Source organism: Eptesicus fuscus, chromosome 11, assembly GCF_027574615.1.
Source record: "Eptesicus fuscus isolate TK198812 chromosome 11, DD_ASM_mEF_20220401, whole genome shotgun sequence".
Lineage (NCBI taxonomy): Eukaryota > Metazoa > Chordata > Mammalia > Chiroptera > Vespertilionidae > Eptesicus > Eptesicus fuscus.
In genome coordinates this window covers 56,729,805-56,749,511 of record NC_072483.1, presented here as the reverse complement: position 1 = coordinate 56,749,511, position 19,707 = coordinate 56,729,805, and the positions used below count along the sequence as shown (strand labels likewise).

The following is a 19,707-nucleotide window of genomic DNA, read 5'->3' as shown; positions in this document are numbered from 1 at the left end:
GAGCCAGGCGCTGCCGTGGGTCTGGGGCGCCGATCGCCACCCTGGGGGGCGTGTCCGGTCCCAGCCTGGCGATGCCAGGGGTCCGAGCCAGGCAATCGCCACCCTGGGGAACGTGTCCGGTCTGAGCCAGGCGCTGCCAGGGGTCTGGGGCAGCGATCGCCACCCTGGGGGGCGTGTCCGGTCCGAGCCTGGCGATGCCAGGGGTCCGATCCAGGCAATCGCCACCCTGGGGGCGTGTCCGGTCTGAGCCAGGCGCTGCCAGGGGTCTGGGGCAGCGATCGCCACCCGGGGGGGCGTGTCCGGTCCGAGCCAGGCGCTGCCAGAGGTCTGAGCCAGGCGATCGCCACACTGGGGTGCGTGTCCGGTCCGAGCCTGGCGCTGCCAGGGGTCCGAGCCAGGCGATCGCCACCCTGGGGGGCGTGTCCGGTCTGAGCCAGGCGCTGCCATGGGTCTGGGGCTGTGATCGCCACCCTGGGGGGCGTGTCCGATCTGAGCCAGGCCATGCCAGGGGTCCTCGGGGGGCTATCGCCACCCTGGGGGGCGTGTCCGGTCTGAGCCAGGCGATCGCCACCTTGGGGGGCGTGTCCGGTCTGAGCCAGGCGCTGCCGGGGTCCGAGCCAGGCGATCGCCACCCTGGGGGGCGTGTCCAGTCCGAGCCAGGCGCTGCCGGGGGTCCGAGCCAGGCGATCGCCACCCTGGGGGGCGTGTCCAGTCCGAGCCAGGCGCTGCCGGGGTCCGAGCCAGGCGATCGCCACCCTGGGGGGCGTGTCCAGTCCGAGCCAGGCGATGCCAGGGGTCCGAGCCAGGCGATCGCCACCCTGGGGGGCGTGTCCGGTCCGAGCCAGGCGCTGCCGTGGGTCTGGGGCGCCGATCGCCACCCTGGGGGGCGTGTCCGGTCCCAGCCTGGCGATGCCAGGGGTCCGAGCCAGGCAATCGCCACCCTGGGGAACGTGTCCGGTCTGAGCCAGGCGCTGCCAGGGGTCTGGGGCAGCGATCGCCACCCTGGGTGGCGTGTCCGGTCCAAGCCTGGCGATGCCAGGGGTCCGATCCAGGCAATCGCCACCCTGGGGGGCGTGTCCGGTCTGAGCCAGGCGCTGCCAGGGGTCTGGGGCAGCGATCGCCACCCGGGGGGGCGTGTCCGGTCCGAGCCAGGCGCTGCCGTGGGTCTGGGGCGGCGATCGCCACCCTGGGGGGCGTGTCCGGTCCGAGCCTGGCGATGCCAGGGGTCCGAGCCAGGCGATCGCCACCCGGGGGGGCGTGTCCGGTCCGATCCAGGCGCTGCCTTGGGTCTGGGCGGCGATCGCCACTCTGGGGGGCGTGTCCGGTCCCAGCCTGGCGATGCCAGGGGTCCGAGCCAGGCGATCGCCACCCTGGGTGGCGTGTCCGGTTCTAGCCAGGCGCTGCCGTGGGTCTGGGGCGGCGATCGCCACCCTGGGGGGCGTGTCCGGTCCGAGCCAGGCGCTGCCGGGGTCCGAGCCAGGCGATCGCCACCCTGGGGGGCGTGTCCGGTCCGAGCCAGGCGCTGCCGTGGGTCTGGGGCGGCGATCGCCACCGTGGGGGGCGTGTCCGGTCCGAGCCAGGCGCTGCCAGGGGTCCGAGCCAGGCGATCGCCACCCTGGGGGGCGTGTCCGGTCCGAGCCTGGCGATGCCAGGGGTCCGATCCAGGCGATCGCCACCCTGGGGGGCGTGTCCGGTCTGAGCCAGGCGATGCCAGGGGTCCTCGGGCAGCGATCGCCACTCTGGGGGGCGTGTCCGGTCCGAGCCAGGCGCTGCCGGGGTCCGAGCCAGGCGATCGCCACCCTGGGGGGCGTGTCCGGTCCGAGCCAGGCGCTGCCGGGGGTCTGAGGAGGCGATCGCCACCCGGGGGGCGTGTCCGGTCCCAGCCTGGCGATGCCAGGGGTCCGAGCCAGGCAATCGCCACCCTGGGTGGCGTGTCCGGTTCTAGCCAGGCGCTGCCATGGGTCTGGGGCGGCGATCGCCACCCTGGGGGGCGTGTCCGGTCCGAGCCAGGCGCTGCCGGGGTCCGAGCCAGGCGATCGCCACCCTGGGGGGCGTGTCCGGTCCGAGCCAGGCGCTGCCGTGGGTCTGGGGCGGCGATCGCCACCCTGGGGGGCGTGTCCAGTCCGAGCCAGGCGCTGCCGGGGGTCCGAGCCAGGCGATCGCCACCCTGGGGGGCGTGTCCGGTCCGAGCCAGGCGATGCCAGGGGTCCGAGCCAGGCGATCGCCACCCTGGGGGGCGTGTCCGGTCTGAGCCAGGCGATGCCAGGGGTCTGGGGCGGCGATCGCCACCCTGGGGGGCGTGTCCGGTCCAAGCCAGGCGCTGCCGGGGGTCCGAGCCAGGCGATCGCCACCCTGGGGGGCGTGTCCGGTCCGAGCCAGGCGCTGCCGTGGGTCTGGGGCGGCGATCGCCACCCTGGGGGGCGTGTCCGGTCCGAGCCAGGCGCTGCCAGGGGTCCGAGCCAGGCGATCGCCACCCTGGGGGGCGTGTCCGGTCCGAGCCTGGCGATGCCAGGGGTCCGATCCAGGCGATCGCCACCCTGGGGGGCGTGTCCGGTCTGAGCCAGGCGATGCCAGGGGTCCTCGGGCAGCGATCGCCACCCTGGGGGGCGTGTCCGGTCCGAGCCAGGCGCTGCCGGGGTCCGAGCCAGGCGATCGCCACCCTGGGGGGCGTGTCCGGTCCGAGCCAGGCGCTGCCGGGGGTCTGAGGAGGCGATCGCCACCCGGGGGGCGTGTCCGGTCCCAGCCTGGCGATGCCAGGGGTCCGAGCCAGGCAATCGCCACCCTGGGTGGCGTGTCCGGTTCTAGCCAGGCGCTGCCATGGGTCTGGGGCGGCGATCGCCACCCTGGGGGGCGTGTCCGGTCCGAGCCAGGCGCTGCCGGGGTCCGAGCCAGGCGATCGCCACCCTGGGGGGCGTGTCCGGTCCGAGCCAGGCGCTGCCGTGGGTCTGGGGCGGCGATCGCCACCCTGGGGGGCGTGTCCAGTCCGAGCCAGGCGCTGCCGGGGGTCCGAGCCAGGCGATCGCCACCCTGGGGGGCGTGTCCGGTCCGAGCCAGGCGATGCCAGGGGTCCGAGCCAGGCGATCGCCATCCTGGGGGGCGTGTCCGGTTCTAGCCAGGCGCTGCCGTGGGTCTGGGGCGGCGATCGCCACCCTGGGGGGCGTGTCCGGTCCGAGCCAGGCGATGCCAGGGGTCCGAGCCAGGCGATCGCCACCCTGGGGGGCGTGTCCGGTCCGAGCCAGGCGCTGCCAGGGGTCCGAGCCAGGTAATCGCCACCCTGGGGGGCGTGTCTGGTCCGAGCCAGGCGATGCCAGGGATCCGAGCCAGGCGATCGCCACCCTGGGGGGCGTGTCCGGTCCGAGCCTGGCGATGCCAGGGGTCCGAGCCAGGCGATCGCCACCCTGGGGGGCGTGTCCGGTCTGAGCCAGGCGATGCCAGGGGTCTGGGGCGGCGATCGCCACCCTGGGGGGCGTGTCCGGTCCAAGCCAGGCGCTGCCGGGGGTCCGAGCCAGTCGATCGCCATCCTGGGGGGCGTGTCCGGTCTGAGCCAGGCACTGCCAGGGGTCTGGGGCGGCCATCGCCACCCGGGGGGGGGGGGGGCGTGTCCGGTCCCAGCCTGGCGATGCCAGGGGTTTGAGCCAGGCAATCGCCACCCTGGGGAACGTGTCCGGTCTGAGCCAGGCGCTGCCGTGGGTCTGGGGCGGCGATCGCCACCCTGGGGGGCGTGTCCGGTCCGAGCCAGGCGATGCCAGGGGTTTGAGCCAGGCAATCGCCACCCTGGGGCGCGTGTCCGGTCTGAGCCAGGCACTGCCAGGGGTCTGTGGCGGCGATCGCCACCCGGGGTGGGCGTGTCCGGTCCCAGCCTGGCGATGCCAGGGGTCCGAGCCAGGCAATCGCCACCCTGGGGAACGTGTCGGGTCTGAGCCAGGCGCTGCCGGGGGTCTGAGCCAGGGGATCGCCACCCTGGGGGGCGTGTCCGGTCTCAGCCTGGCGATGTCAGGGGTCCGAGCCAGGCAATCGCCACCCTGGGGGGCGTGTCCGGTCCGAGCCAGGCGATGCCAGGGGTCTGAGCCAGGTGATCGCCACCCTGGGGGGGCGCGAGTCCGGCCAAGCCAGGCGCTCCGGGGGATCCGGGGGGCCATCGGCACCCTGGGTGGGGCGTGGCAGCACTCCCCAGCCCCTCCCAGTGTCCCTGGGAACATTGCAGGCATGTGGTTGCTGAGACCCAGATGAGGCCTCTGGCCACAGATTCATAGCTTTGCGGAGACCTAGGGCAGGGATCTGCTTCATCTGCAGAGAGAGGGAGGTTCTGCAGTGCCCCCAAGATGTGGGTGGGCCCAGCCAGGGGTCAAGGGGCATGGAAGGACTCCTGGCAGAGGGGCAAGGACCCTCACCCCTGAGGCGGGGGTTGAGGGATGGAGCCACCTCAGTGAAGGGGTGCTGCACTGCAGGGTACTGGACTGACTGACGTGATTCAGAGAAGCTCCCAGTGCTAATGGGCCTCGCTCAGGCGGCCTTCACACTTCAGAGGCAGTGACTGCTGCTCCTGCCTTCACCCAAAAGCAAGCTTGCTACACCCTGCCCCATAGCAGAGCATGCCTAGGCAGTGAGTGGGAAGCCTTCCACCTGCTTCGGAGAAGGGGGGGCAGTAAATAATGGGGGGAGAGGAAAGAATGTGGAGCATCCGCAATGAAGAGGTGCTTGAGAAAGAGGCTCGGAAGCCTGACTGGAAGGTTTGTTCTGTTTGCTGGGCCGCTGCCCCTTAGGAAGCAAAAAGAGCATGGCTCTGAGGGCTTCCTGTGTGCTCTGAGGGCTTCCTGAGTCAAGTTCCACAGCCAACTGGAATTGGCCTCAGTTTCCTGGTCTGTAAAATGGATGAAGCGTGTCCCAGTGCCTTCACTGATCTTTGATGGCCAATTGAGATACTATATAAAGAAAATGAGGAAAGAAGTGAGAAAGAAAAGTAAGGACAAAAAAACACAAAAGAAAGATTGAAAGGAACCTGTAAACCCATTGTCACTTAAATAGGGAATATAGTCAGTAGTGTTGTAATGATTGTATGATGCCAGGTGGGTACTAGAAATATAGGGGAACACTTTGTAAAGTATATGATTGTCTAACCACTATTCTGTAACTAATATAAAACCTGAAACCAATACAAAATAATGTTGAATGTAAAGAAATGAAAATTGGAGTGAAATTTTTATAAATTTCAAAGTTTAAATAAAAGCTGTAAAGGAAGGAAGGGGAGAATAAAAAGTGTTTTTCATTTTGCCACTTCATTAAAAAGACAGTTGTCTTTATGTGATGCTTTTATACTTTTCTAAGTCATTATCTCATTTTAATTTCCGGGAAACTTAAAGACAAGATAAGTATTCCCTCCACTATTCAAAGAAAGGAAATCTTTGTGTCTGGTCCTAATGATTCAATCGTCAAGCCCTTATTGTAAAGCAGGGTTAGTAAAATTTTCTGTGCAGGGTCATATCTATACTAATAAAAGCCTTGGGGGTGATCAGGCCAGCAGGGGAGGGTATTTGGGGGCAATCAGGCCTGCAGAGGAGCAGTTAGGGGTCAATCAGGCCAGCAAGGAAGCAGTTAGGGGGCAATCAGGCAGGTAGGTGAGCGGTTAGGAGCCAGCAGTCCCAGATTGTGAGAAGAATGTCCAACTGCAGGATTAGGCCCGATTCCACAGGAATCGGGCCTAATCCTGCAGTTGGACATCCCCCGAGGAGTCCCATATTAGAGAGGGTGCAAGCTGGGCTGAGGGACACCTTCCCCAGTGCACGAATTTCGTGCACCGGGCCTCTAGTAACATTATAAGGAAGAAAAATTAGAATCGTAAATAGACCAAATTATTTTCATCATTCCCCTCTGCCCTCTACCCAAAGTAATTTCAGTTCCAGAGGTTAGGGGTGGTAATCAACTATCTGGAAGGAGTACAAAGAGGCTGATTTATTCACTGTGTGAATGAGAATGTTAGGTAATTTTTTTCTCTTTTCAGCATATCTAGGTTATCTCACAGGTATCTGGATTTCAAATAGAAAGGAGAAGCTATAAATTTAAACTATGTTGTTTAGTACCAAGATCAAGTGGGGTTTATCCCAAGTTCAATATTTGAAAATTAGTTAAGGTAATCTATCTTATCAATAGGCTAAAAGAGAATAGTCACATGACCATGTCTATGTGACTATTGTCTAATAGTCACATGACCAATAGATGAGGAAAAGGATTTAACAAAACTCAACACCCACTCATGATAAGAATGCTCAATAAACTGGGAATAGAGAGGAAGTTCATCCACTTGACAAAGAATAACTACAAAAAAACCTATAGCTCACGTCATCCTTAATAGTGAGGAACTTGAAGCTTTCCCACTAAGATGAGGAACAAGGCAAAGATTTCCCCTGTCATTGCTGCTTTTCAACATCATACTGGAAGTCCTGACTAAGTCAATAACATACACACACACACACACACACACACACACACACACAAAGAAACAAAAAGTATACAGATACATGTGATAATATATTTATCCAAACTCATAAAATGTACAATATCAAGAGTGGACCCTAATATAAAACTATGGACTCTGGGTGACAATGATGAACCATTGTAGATTCGTCAGTTATAACAGATGCAGCACTCTGGTGGGGAATGTTGGTAATGGGTTAGGTTATGCATATGTGGGACAGAGAGTATATGGCAGATCCCTGTATCTTCTGCTTCATTTTTCTGTGGACTTAAAATTGCTAAAAATAAAGTTTACTTTCTTAAAAAATTGTCATTTTTTTAAAAAGGGAACTAAGACTTCCATAAATTTAGATGTTTGATTATAGGGTTTTTATTGATGAGATGTCTTGTGACTTGAGTATTTTTATTAGTCACTCATGAAGTCTAGAGAAATCCTCTAGTAGGCATTTTCTTTGTCATTCTTAGGTCAGATGTTGCCATTTTGTATAACGACCGATCCGTCCTTGAAAATCACCATGTGAGTGCAGCTTATCGACTTATGCAAGAAGAGGAAATGAATGTCTTGATAAATTTATCCAAAGATGACTGGAGGTGAGTTTAAGAGGAAACCTAGAGGAAATTTAATTACAGGAAAAAGTTAAATTATGTGACTTAAGATGAAGAAAACAGATGAAAGTTAATTCCTTACTCAGACAATAAACAATTCCCCTTGATTGGCTGATGCTGAGATGAGACCTGGAATACTTTGTTCAGGAGCCAAGCTCTGTTCAGTGGAGATGAATTATTTCCAGGCCAATTCAATGTCTATATGCATTGGAGCCAGTCCATGAAATGGCACACCATAAAACAAAGACTTTAAGATTCATAGTTACATACTCTCTGGAATATGGTCCTACCTAAGTTTAAAATTTTAGTGTCATACTAATTCCTTCATATATTACTTTCTATATGTGGAATTCAGCTTTATTTTTAAGAATTCACTATTCAGGGGAAAACATAACAAATATACTAAAATAGCCTGGGTGCAGCAAATCTTACATGTTTCTCCAAAACATTTGTCTGCATATATATATATATATATATATATATATATATATATATATATATATCTCCTACCTAATAATAGACAAATATGCAAATTGACCACACCTTCACTATGCCCAAGCCATGCCCACCAACCAAGCCACACCCACCAACCAATCAGGACAAGTATGCAAATTATCCCAACAAAGATGGCTGCTAATTTGCATATCAAGACAGCGTAGAAAGCAAGCGGGGTGGGGAGGAGAAGGGAGGAGCGGAGGCGGGGCCTGGGGGAGAAGGGAGGAGTGGAGGCGGGGCCAGGGGAGAAGGAAGGAGAGCGGGCAGGCTGGTGGAGAAGGGAGAAAAGCAGGGGGGCTGGCGGAGAAGGCGGGGGGGGGGACAAGGGAGGAGAGCAGGCGGGGCAGGGTAGAGTGCAGCAGGAAACCCTATTGCAGGATTTTTCCTGCAATGGGAATGCTAGTATATATATATATATATATATATATATAAATGGAATGGTGATATGTGTGGCCTTGGAGGGAAAAACAGCAAGGTGCACCCCTGTACTCAGCAGACTTTTTCTTCTCTCTTCTTAATCTTGGTCATGCTCATCCCCTAGGATTGCCAGGTTTAGCTAATAAAAATAAAGGATATCCAGTTTAAATATGAATTTCAGATAAACATAGAATTTTTTTTTAGTGTAAGTAGGTCCCTAATATTCAATAGAACTTACTTATACAAAAAAAAGGAAAAAGAAAAGAAAAAGCTTTTTTTTTGGTTAAAAGCCAGTTAATGGGTTGTAAAGCTTCCCGTTCAAATGCAAATATCTAAGGTGTTTTGTGTTGTTTTTTTTTTTCTCTTTAAATCAAGGTACAGAAAAGTGTCCAAAGAAAAGAAGTGACCTAGGCTCAAGAACTGCCTTTAAATAAATAAGTTAATTAATTAATAATTAATGAAAGGTCACTTTCAGGTTTAAAACAGCCCTAATTTACCATGGTTACTTTTCCAAGCATTGAAGTTCCTGGTTCTTCAAGCCTACTTTTGCAACTTAGAAACAACTATAAGATGGGGGCGGGGGGAGGGGGTGGGCGGCAGGGAGGGCGGGGAGTGGGTAAGGTGAGCAGGGAGGAGGCATTTTGTTTTGGGAACCTATTTTATTCTGCAGGAAACAATAGCCCATGAGGGTTTCCAGCCTAGGAAGGCCAGGATCTAATTATAAAAAGACGTAAAAGTGACCACTGCTGGGCTACCTGGAGAATAGAAGGGCAAAGGTAGAAGTATTAGTGGGGTGCCCTCAGTATCCCCATTGGTTACCTGTGGAAGTGGAGTTCTTGTGATGTTGCAATGAATTTCCTGAGACTCACACAGGAGGATGAGTAATTGTTATGTCTGTGGAATTAAACCCCTGGGTTTACAATGTCCATTTCCCTCCATCCCGCCATGGAAAAAGCCCAGTCTTCTCTTCAGTAGGGCAAGAATAAGGCCACTGCCCGAGTCTCCACTCCATATTAAAGCTCAGTCCAGTCCAGCATCCTTTATGTGGCTTCTAAGACCACATGGCTATGGGGAGAGAAAGGCAAGTGCAGTTCATGGAGCAAAAGAGCACAGGGAGCAAGAGCATCAAAGACAACAAGAGAGAAAGAACTATTTTTAAGTGGATAGTCCATAATTTTCAGCAAGAACCTCTGATGTGTGATTGTTTTTAAAAACAAATAATTTGATCAGACCATCTTCAGGTGGCTTACTTACAGTTTTTTGTATGGAAAATAATCCAATAACCTACACTAATAAAAGAGAAACATGCAAATTAACCATCACTCCGCTACACCAAGCCACGCCCACCAGCCAGTCAGGAGTGAGTATGCAAATTAACCCAACCAAGATGGCGGCAGGCCATGGAGCTGGAGCAAGCAGGAGGCTTGGGTTGCCTTGGCAATGGAGGAAGCCAAGCTTCCTGCCCGCCCTGGCCTCCACTCAAGGCTACAAAGTTTCAATTATAGAAGATAAATAAATCCCAACAAAAATGGCAGTGGCCACGGAGCTGGAGAGAGCAGGAGGCTTGGGTTGTCCCCAGCGATGGAGGAAGCCAAGCTTCCCACCCGCCCTGGCTGGCCCTGGCCTCCGCTAAAGGCTACAAAGTTTCCATTATAGAAGATAAATAAATCCTAGATACTTGCTTTCAGCCAGCCCTGGCCTCTGCTCAAGGAGGTGCTGAGCAAAAACAAAAAAGAAAAAGAAAAAAAGGAGGGACTCGGATGCCAAGGGGTGATCAGGCCATGATGGGACGGCAGGGGATGTTGGGGGTGAGCAGATGATCAGGGGGGCCAGTTGAGGGTAAGCAGGCCGTCAGTGGGGGTCAGTTGGAGGTGATCAGGACAGCAGGGGGGGGGAGTTTGGAGTGAGCAGGCCAGTAGGGGGGCATTTGGGGGTGAGCAGGCCGGCATCAGGGGGGCATATGGGGGCAAGCAGGTCGGCAGGCAGAGTGGTTAGGGGCAATCAGGTAGGCAGGCAGGCAGGTGAGCGGCTGGAGCCAGCAGTCCCGGATTGTGAGAGGGATGTCCGACTGCCAGTTTAGGCCTGATCGCAGTAGGACATCCTTCAAGGGGTCCCAGATTGGAGAGGGTGCAGGCTGGGCTGAGGAACAGCCCCCCCACCCCCCACCCCCGTGCATGAATTTCGTGCACCAGGCCTCTAGTTAGTAAATAATAATACAAGAATAAACTCTGTGTTTTGCACACTCACAACTGTAAACCTTCTTTTGCCCCACTCTGTATTTTACTTATCTGTACTGAGCAAGCAATGAATTATGGAAGATGCAAGCCTTTGCTGGGCAACTTAACTTTTTACTTAGTGTGAGAATGAGTTATTCATGTGTAGGTTTGTGACATGGTCATCATATTTACAGTGTCTTGACTAAAATTTCAGTAGTACTGATAGCTCATGACATGTAAATGAGTCTTGGTTTTCCTGGGTTCTAAGATGGGAGGTTGGCACAGTGGAGTGGTCCAAGCACCAGCTTTGGGAGTGGGAACTCTTGGGGTTGAATCTTATCTCTGCTATGTTATATGTGTGTGACTGGACAGAGGATTCAATCTCTTCTGGTAGAAAATAATAATACCCCCCTGACCGGGTTGTTATAAAGATTAAATATATGTATCAACCAGAACACCACTATATAAATAGTGGTGATTTTATTATAGTATATACTGCATTTAGAATAGGTTTTCTTTCAAATTGGTTAGGATCCTTTCAGATAGAAAAACAACATTTAAGATTTATGAGCGGGGGAGGATTGCAGGAGTGGGAGGAGCAAGCATCTCCAAGGGGATGATGTTAAACAGCATCATTCACAGATCACTCTGCTGGCAACTTCCTAAATCCTTAAATGTTTAAAATAATAGCTTTTATAAGCACATTTACATTAAAAAGGTAGCTTCTTTTGTGCTTATATCCATTAAAAATAAATAAATGTGATCAGTGATGTTTAAGGAAATGTTCCTCTTCAGAACAGTAAAGGGCCAAATGAACATTTTCCTTTTGATAACTCCACAGGGATCTTCGGAACCTAGTGATTGAAATGGTTTTGTCTACAGACATGTCCGGTCACTTCCAGCAAATTAAAAATATAAGAAACAGTTTGCAGCAGCCTGAAGGGTAGGTAATTTTCTTTTGTGATGTTACAGTTCCATGGGCTTGCACTTAGAAAGAACTGTAATTGGTTATTTTGTTCTGATAATTTGAATATGTCCTTGGTTTGGCAGGACCGACAGAGCCAAGACCATGTCCCTGATTCTCCACGCAGCAGACATCAGCCACCCGGCCAAATGCTGGCAGCTTCACCACCGGTGGACCATGGCCCTGATGGAGGAGTTTTTCCGACAGGTACTTCTTTCACACTCTGTGCAAATGTTGTTGGAAATAGTGACTGTGCATATTGATGTGCTCATTTTTTGACACAAAGCTGACTTCTTAACTGGCCACAATACATTTTTGGGAACCCAGGCAAACTGTATTAATTTTTCAGATAAATGTATTAAAAATTCCTACATGGTAAAAACAAACAAACAAATAAAAACTTAAAGAAAGTCAAGTTTTGAATCTCAGATGTCACTCTTAAGGAAAAAAGAAAAAAAAAAGGAAGGAAGGAAGGAAGGAAGGAAGGAAGGAAGGAAGGAAGGAAGGAAAGAAGGAAAGAAAATATTAGAGTTGTTTTTGGCTATTAAGAGGTAAATGCCATGCCGAAACCGGTTTGGCTCAGTGGATAGAGCGTCGGTCTGTGGACTGGAAGGTCCCAGGTTCGATTCTGGTCAAGGCATGTACATTGGTTGCAGGCACATCCCCCGGTGGGGGGTGTGCAGGAGGCAGCTGGTCGATGTCTCTCTCTCATCGATGTTTCTAGCTCTCTATCCCTCTCCCTTCCTCTCTGTGAAAAATCAATAAAATATATTTTTTAAAAAAAAGAGGTAAATGCCAGATTAGAGATAGAAAAAACTTTCATAGGAAAAAGGGGAAAGGGAGAATATATGACACTTCTACATACATCTTGGTTAGAATTTAGTCCTGTATGTATAGCTGCAAGGGAAGCTGACAAAGACAGTTTTTAGCTGTGTGGACCCAGGCCTACATTAAAAAATATATCTATTGTTATGTGAAAAAGCAAGCCTGGATATGGCTACAAGGAATGGCTAGTGGCCTCTGCTACAAGTATGCATTTTTTTCTATAGTGTGTCTGTTCTGTTTCCATTCAGATGCTAACCATCTGGAGTTGACATCAGATCTCACAAGTTAAGAGCTCAGTGGTCCAGGAGACTGGTTGTACTTCAGATGCCAGCCCCATGTGGGGCCCCAGAGAATATTGTTGAGAAAAAAATGTTAAAGATCTGTATAAATTGAGAGATATGTTAATGTATTGAAAGATTAAATATTGCTAAAAAATCAATTCTACCAAAATTGATTAATAAACTTAGCATAATCCTTATTAAAAATTATAATAGGTTCCCTTGTTGAAAGAAAAGCTTATGCTAAAATCTACATGGAAATGTAAGAGACTAAAATAGTTAAAACAATTTTGAAAAAGACTACGAAAGTTGGAGGACTTACACTTCCTTATTACAAGATATAGTATAAAGCCACAGTAACCAAAGCAGTGTGTTGTTGACATAAGACCAATAAGCAAATAGACCAATACAATAGAATAGTGATTCCAGAAATAGTCTCATAATTATTTGGTCATTTTATTTTCTACAAAAATATCAAAATATTTAAATGGAAAAAAGAAGTTCCTTAAATGTCAATGAAACAACACTTATTAAATATATTAGAGAAAAGGAACCTGTGACTTAGCAATACCATTTATAAAATTAACTCAAGAATGACTGACCACAGGCTTAAACCTAAAACTATAAAGTTTCTAGAGGAGAACTCAGGAGAATCTTTCTCTAATCTTGAAGGTAGGATATATTTCTTAGATAAGACACATAAGACACTATATATGAAAGAAAAATATGGTTAAGAGGACAAAAGCACAATTTAAAACTTCTCTTTAAAAAACACGATTAGAATAGGCAAGCCATAGAATGAGAAAAACATGTTTCTACTACAAATACCTGTCCAAGAGCTTGTTCCCTGATTGCATAATGATCACCCACAAGTCAGTAATAGAAAGAAAATCAGCCCTATTTGATTAGATACCTCATAAAAGAAAATACACAAATGGGTAATAAGTATATACAAGTATGCTCATTATCATTACTTATCAAAGAATTATAAATTAAAACCGTGATGAGATACCAGTACATCCTCACTGGAATGGCTAAAATTAAGTGGAACAACTGCAAGTGTCAGGCATTGCTGGTGGGAGAATCGTTACAACCCGTCTGGACCACTGCTGGTTAGCATCTACTAAAGACAAACTTAATATCCCCTGTGACCCAGCATGTCCACTCATAGGTGTATAACCCAGATAAATTAGTGCTTATGTCCATCAAATGTCTTATATAGGACTAGTCATAACATAGTAGTTATGACAGCCCAATACTAGAAACAGTCCAAATGTGCATCATAGATATAAATGGGTAAATACATTATGGTATAGTCATACAGTGGAATATGATACAACACTAAAAAAATGCACCACATACAAAAAAACAATAAATCTCAAAATATGCATATTGTATGATTCCATTTATATGATTTTCAAGAACTGGTAAAATTAATCTGTGCTTACTGAAATCTAAATAATGGGTGACTTTATGGAGTAGGATTTTCTGAAAGATATTAAAGGAACTTTCTGGGGGTGATGAAAATGTTTTATATCTTAATTGGGTGTTATTTATACAAGTGTGTTCATAATTTATAAAGTTAAGAGTCGAACATTTTCCCCCCTTAGTTTAGAAAACAGTATATCAGGATAAAAATGCTTCATCAATTGCTTAAAGAACACTAAAAACAAAACAAAACAAAAAATCACTGTGTTAAAAAAAATAGCTCTGCCCTGGTCTGTTTGCTCAGTGGTTAGAACCTTGGCCCTCAGACTGAAGGGTCGCAGGTTTGATTCCAGTCAAGGGAACATACCTCCTGTTGCAGACTTGATCCCCAGCCCAGTCGGGGCATGTGGAGGCAATCAATCAATGTGTCTCTCACATTGATGTTTCCCTCTCTCTGACTATCCCCCTCCCTTCTACTCTCTCTAAAAATTAATGGGAAAAATATCCTTGGATGAGGATTAAAACCCCCTCATCCCAAAATATTAGCTCTACTAAATCCCAGAGACTCTTGAAAATTACTGATAGATCTCCCAATAATACCATGACTTGTATTATCCATGTCTTTTATTGATTTCAAGCCAGACAAAGAATAACTGACAGAATCATGAGAATAATGAATTCAATGGATTTGAGTGCAGATGTTTTTAAAGTTCATCTTATTTTGAATTTTCTAGCAAGATGACTGATACTAATAATGAAGCTTCCAGCATGCAGTGATTTTTGACACCTGAATTTCAGGGCAGAGGGAAATGGTTCTATAAGGCTACTTAGCTACTTTATCATTCTCAGTGCTTAGTAAACAGTGACTCAGATATCTGAATATTAATGTTTAAGATATACTCAACACAAAAGGTCAAGTTTTAGAATAGTTATAACATCATGCTTGGTTTTGGTAATCTGCATTTTTCAGGCTGTGTTACTTACAGGAAGAGGGCATCAGGTTTTTGTTTTGTTTTGACAGGACTCTTGGTAGACAATCCTATATAATAAAGAGGTAATATACAAATTGACCCTCACACCCTTGCACAAGATGGTCGCCCCCATGTGGACACAAGATAGCCGCCACAAGATGGTCTGCAGGGGAGGACAGTTGAGGGGAACCCAGGCCTGCAGGGGAGGGAATTTGGGGGGACCAGGCCTGTAGGGGAGGGCAGTTGGGGGGGGGACCAGGCCTGCAGGGGAGGGCAGTTGGGGTGGACCAGGCCTGCATGGGAAGACAGTTGGGGGGGACCAGGCCTGCAGGGGAGGGCAATTGGGGGGACCAGGCCTACAGGGGAGGGCAGTTTGGGGGGCAACCAGGCCTGCAGGGGAGGGAAGTTGGGGGGAGCAGGCCTGCAGGGAAGGGCAGTTGGGAGCAACCAGGCCTGCAGGGGAGGGCAGTTGGGAGAGACCACGCTTGCAGAGGAGGGCAGTCAGGGGCGACCAGGCCTGCAGGGGAGGGTAGTTAGGGGCAATCGGGCCAGCAGGGGAGCAGTTAGGTGTCAATCAGGCTGGCAGTGGAGTGGTTAGGGGGTGAACAGGCAGGCAGGCAGGCAGGCGAGCAGTTGGGAGTCAGCAGTCCTGGATTATGAGAGGGATGTCCGACTGCCTGTTTAGGCCTGATCCCTCGAGCGGTTCCAGATTGGAGAGGGTGCAGGCCAGGCTGAGGGAAACCCCCACCCCCTGCATGCACAAATTTCGTGCACCGGGCCTCTACTGATAGATATTTGTGTAACCCCAAAATGTCCGGAAATGACAGTGTTTGCTTCGATGGCTGTAATGATTAGCCCTAAGGAGAGTAAAGTGTATATGTTAACATGGACTATTAGAAAATCAAACTATCTCTGCTAGCATTGCCTCTTTCCTTCAACTACAAAAAATCCTCTCAGATCATAATGAATTGACTTAGGACTTTAGATTTAATACTGCAATCTTATAGCTCTCAGTCTCTGGGTTTTTTAAAGTAAGTGATGTTCAAGTCCCCTTCAGAAACATACGTAGCAAAACGAGAATGTGGAGTTAAAGGTCAAAATGCGTGAGTTTTCATAAGCAAAACAAGTTTATAAGACTTATGCCAAAATATGACCTTGACTCCAACAGGTAAAACGCTTTTATGCATTCAGTTAAAACTAAGTGAGTCTCCCAGTTCCTACATATTCTTAGCCATGCCATGTAATTTAGCCCTTTGGAGGTAGATACAGCAATGAATCTGAAATTCCTCAGTGTATGCTTTGCTCATAAGCTATTTAACTGGATCTGTGTGTCTCTGCAGAGGTCCCAGCCATTGGCAGGACTGCAATGGTTCTCCCATGTTTTTTCTCATTCTTGCTCATCCTCATCTCACCACCTGTGAAACCACCACGTTGCAGAACCCACAGGGCTCAGAGACCCCTTCTCACTATGTGGCCAAGTGACTAGGGTTTTTCATCTCAGCCAGTCCAAATAGCACTTTTATAAAGCAATTTGAAAATGTATTCCTTCATTCCTTCGGAATGTACTAAAAATCTAAATACTGTGTCATGCGAGCCACTGTCTGTACTAGAGAATTTGAGGCAAATCAGCCAAGATCTGCACAGAACCCAGCATGCCTCTCAGCTGCAGTGTAAATGCAAACACTGTGTGTTTCTTGTCAAAGAAAGTGTTTTATGTATATTGTGCAGCATAAGAAGTCTGATAATGCAAAGTAAGAGATAGCTCGACTTGGCTTCAGAACGCCTAAGTGTAAGTTCTAGCTTTCTACCTGTCCAGTAGGGAAGATATGAGTCTTCACCTTTTTACCTAAAAGATGGTGTTAATTCCACTTTGCCTCCTGCGAGGATGGTTGTGAGGAACAAAATGATAGAATAAACGTGAGAGGTTTTATAGACATAATACAAATATGAGGAATTGGTATTACTTATTATTTTCCCAGTTATTTTAAGCTTTATATTTTTCCAAAGCAAGGTATTAGGAAGCCATTGATATTTTGTTATATGATAGTTATTTAAAGCCAAACCTTGAAGGATCTAGCTGCAATAAAAAACACACATATTCCCAACCATGGTTTAAAAATTAGTTGATTAAGAGAAATATTTTATTTTTGCCCTGCAAAATATGGCACTAGACTTGAAATTCAAAATTAGACACTGGATATCAATTCAAAAAAATTAAAAAAAAACTACTCAAGGTAAGGAACTGATTTTTAGAATCAACAGCAACAAGAAAATTTATGTGTGCATGTGTGTGTGCACACGTAAATACACACACATTTTAAAAAATCTCACCTGAAGATATACTAATTGATTTTAGAGAGGAGAAGGGAAGGAGAGAAAGAGAGAGAGGGGAAAAAAAACATGGATGTGAGAGAGAACATCGATTGGTTGCCTTCCATATGCACCCCGACCCAGGACTGAACCCACAATATGCATGCACACACATTCTTATATGTATATATGCATGTGTATACACATACGTATGTATGAATTAATGTTTCAGAAAAACCTAGAGGAGTTTGGGGATCAATTTCTTATTAATTTGTCTACCAAATTTATCTTATCTAACAAAATAGCTTAAATAGACATTAACAATTTTTAACACCATGCATTTTTGCAAGACAGAAGTGTAGACCAAGCTACTTGTATCATCCTTTAAAATCCCATCAATGTTACTCCAATCCTTGGTGTAAATATTTTAGATATACCTTCTAAAATCAATGCAAATGATAGCAAGAAAAGATCAGAACTGTATCCAGAATTTGCCGTCTTGAGAAACTCTTTAGTTCTGACTCCTGAGTAAGCAGCTGATGGTAAAGAAGATAAAGCAGGTCCTTATCTCCGGGGCATTTTCCACAGCACACCTGTGAGTCATCAGCACGGTAGTGCCCTCTCTGAGTGTCCATGCAGGTCAGCACAGTGGCCTCTGCCTCTGACTGTAATGGGTGTATTTGGAAAGTGCTCCATTCATTTCAACTATGTCCAATATTACTGAGAGATCAGAGGTGGAGGTACCAGCCAAGAAAATAACCATTAATAAAGGAAGACAGATTTTTACTTCGTATTCCCTTCTTGAACAGACATATTAGGTTGGCAAGATAACAGGAAGTTAATACAGTTCAAGTTAAAATATATATAATCACTACCATTAAAAATTGTGCATACTTCATACTAAATGAACCTGATGACTAAGTGAAGTTTTCTCTTTTTCAAATAGTTGCTTTGTGACACATGAAAAAAAACACCCACACAGATATATGTGTGAAGCTTACCTTGTATTACCTTGTCAGCCAAGGAGAAATGAAGAACTGGAAATGCAAATTGTTTAGAAAGGAAGGTCAAAATGATTGTTTTATCCTAAATAGTATGCAGTCAGGCCCCTTTATTTTCTTCAGTGTTGCTAGAAATAGTATAAAGAGTTATTTAAAAATAAATTATATTTCCCCAAAACAATAAAAATGTATTTAGTTAGTGAATTCTCAACTAAGGATCCAATATCACAAATTTAGAGACACAACCAAAACATTTTCATAAAGAACTGTAGCTATGAGCCAGGATAATAACTCAAAATTTAAAAAGCAAAGCTAATAGTTTTAAGAGGCATGAAAGTGGAAACATCAATTACATCGGGCATATTAATGTTCTGTAAAATATAACACTAAAAAAATACAATTATATCATATAAATTTTGCTGAAACCGAATGTTAACTGTAATAATCATTAAGCATTCAAACAGTTTTGGTGACTTTTATAGAATTTAGAAGGGCCATTTTTAGGAGGAAGGCAGGAAGGTAATTAGGTGGCCTAAATTCCTTAAATAAGTTGTTCAAAGAAGGCTAAACTATTATACCTACTCCTCAATTTAAATCTCAATTAACTCCCCTATTGAAATAGAGGTCCTTCAAATACTACTTTTGACCTCACCGTGACCCCAAAACCTGTGGCCAGAGGCTTGCTACATGTTTGTTGTTGCTGTTGCATCTGTGATTAAAAATGGGTTTCGGTACAAAAAGGTTTCTCAAGACTTCATACTTTACTTTTTCCTACCTTTTGCAATTTTTTTAGAACTATAGAAACTGTTTGACTTCAGAGAAAAAAGAAAAAAAATATGCCATTAAGTCACTGGATTTGACATCTTGTTGACAGCCATCAGAGCATTTCACGCTGGTAGGAAAGCATAAAAACAATTATTAGATCTTTGTCATGGCCTTTCAAAGAAGAAATCTCGACAGCCTCCAAGGGAATTGCTAAGACAGGCATAGCTGTCAGGCATAGCACCTCAGGCTGCCTTGTGCTTCCATGTCAATGGGGCCACTCTCTCCACTTCCACACCTGCAGGTTCCTCCCAGGAACAGCTGCAGACAGCCAGTGGTATAATTGAGTGGCACTGGTTAATTAATCTTTATGGCCCTATAATTTTGCTCCAATCATTTGTATGAGTCAGAACCTCAGAACATTTGTGTAGTCAGTAAGCTATTGCTCTTAAAGGTACCTATTGGGCCCCCAGAAGACAGCACAGTCAAATGAGAGCACAACCTCCATGGAGAACAAGGTGACATACAGTGCCTGTGGCTTTGACCCTGATTTCATCTTGATGGAAAGTAAATGTTCACTATTCAGGGACAGAATAAGGAAAATTATGAAGTTTGTCAAATTTATACTCTGGGGTCCTAACTTTCTCTTTACATATCTTTTCTTCTCCCTTAGTATCCAACTGGTCCTATTGGTGCCACCATAGTCTGGCTGCAGAGCCCCCTACTAATCTTGTACTCATAGCCTCTATTTGCCCTAAAGAATAAAGAACACTTTAAAATATTTATAAATAAATTAAATAATCAGTGAATTTTAATATTCAGTGTGCCTTCACACTGGAAATTTTATATTCAAAATCAATTACAGAGTACAAGAAGCAAAGAGAGTATAAAATCTCTCACTCCATCTGTAGGAAGGTCGACCCTGTATGTATCTGTCAATTGCCATCCAGCATTCTATAAAAT

General features: G+C 47.8%; 1 protein-coding gene across 3 annotated transcripts in view; it reads left to right on the top strand.

Moving 5' to 3' along the window:
- Nucleotides 1–19,707, top strand: part of PDE1A (phosphodiesterase 1A) — a 206,274-nt gene that overhangs the window by 166,273 nt on the left and 20,294 nt on the right. For all 3 annotated transcript variants that reach the window (XM_054723429.1, XM_054723430.1, XM_054723428.1), the window contains 3 exons: nt 6,937–7,062; nt 11,047–11,148; nt 11,256–11,376. In XM_054723429.1, the coding sequence (XP_054579404.1) occupies nt 6,937–7,062; nt 11,047–11,148; nt 11,256–11,376 (349 nt within the window). The remainder of the gene's footprint in view (nt 1–6,936; nt 7,063–11,046; nt 11,149–11,255; nt 11,377–19,707) is intronic.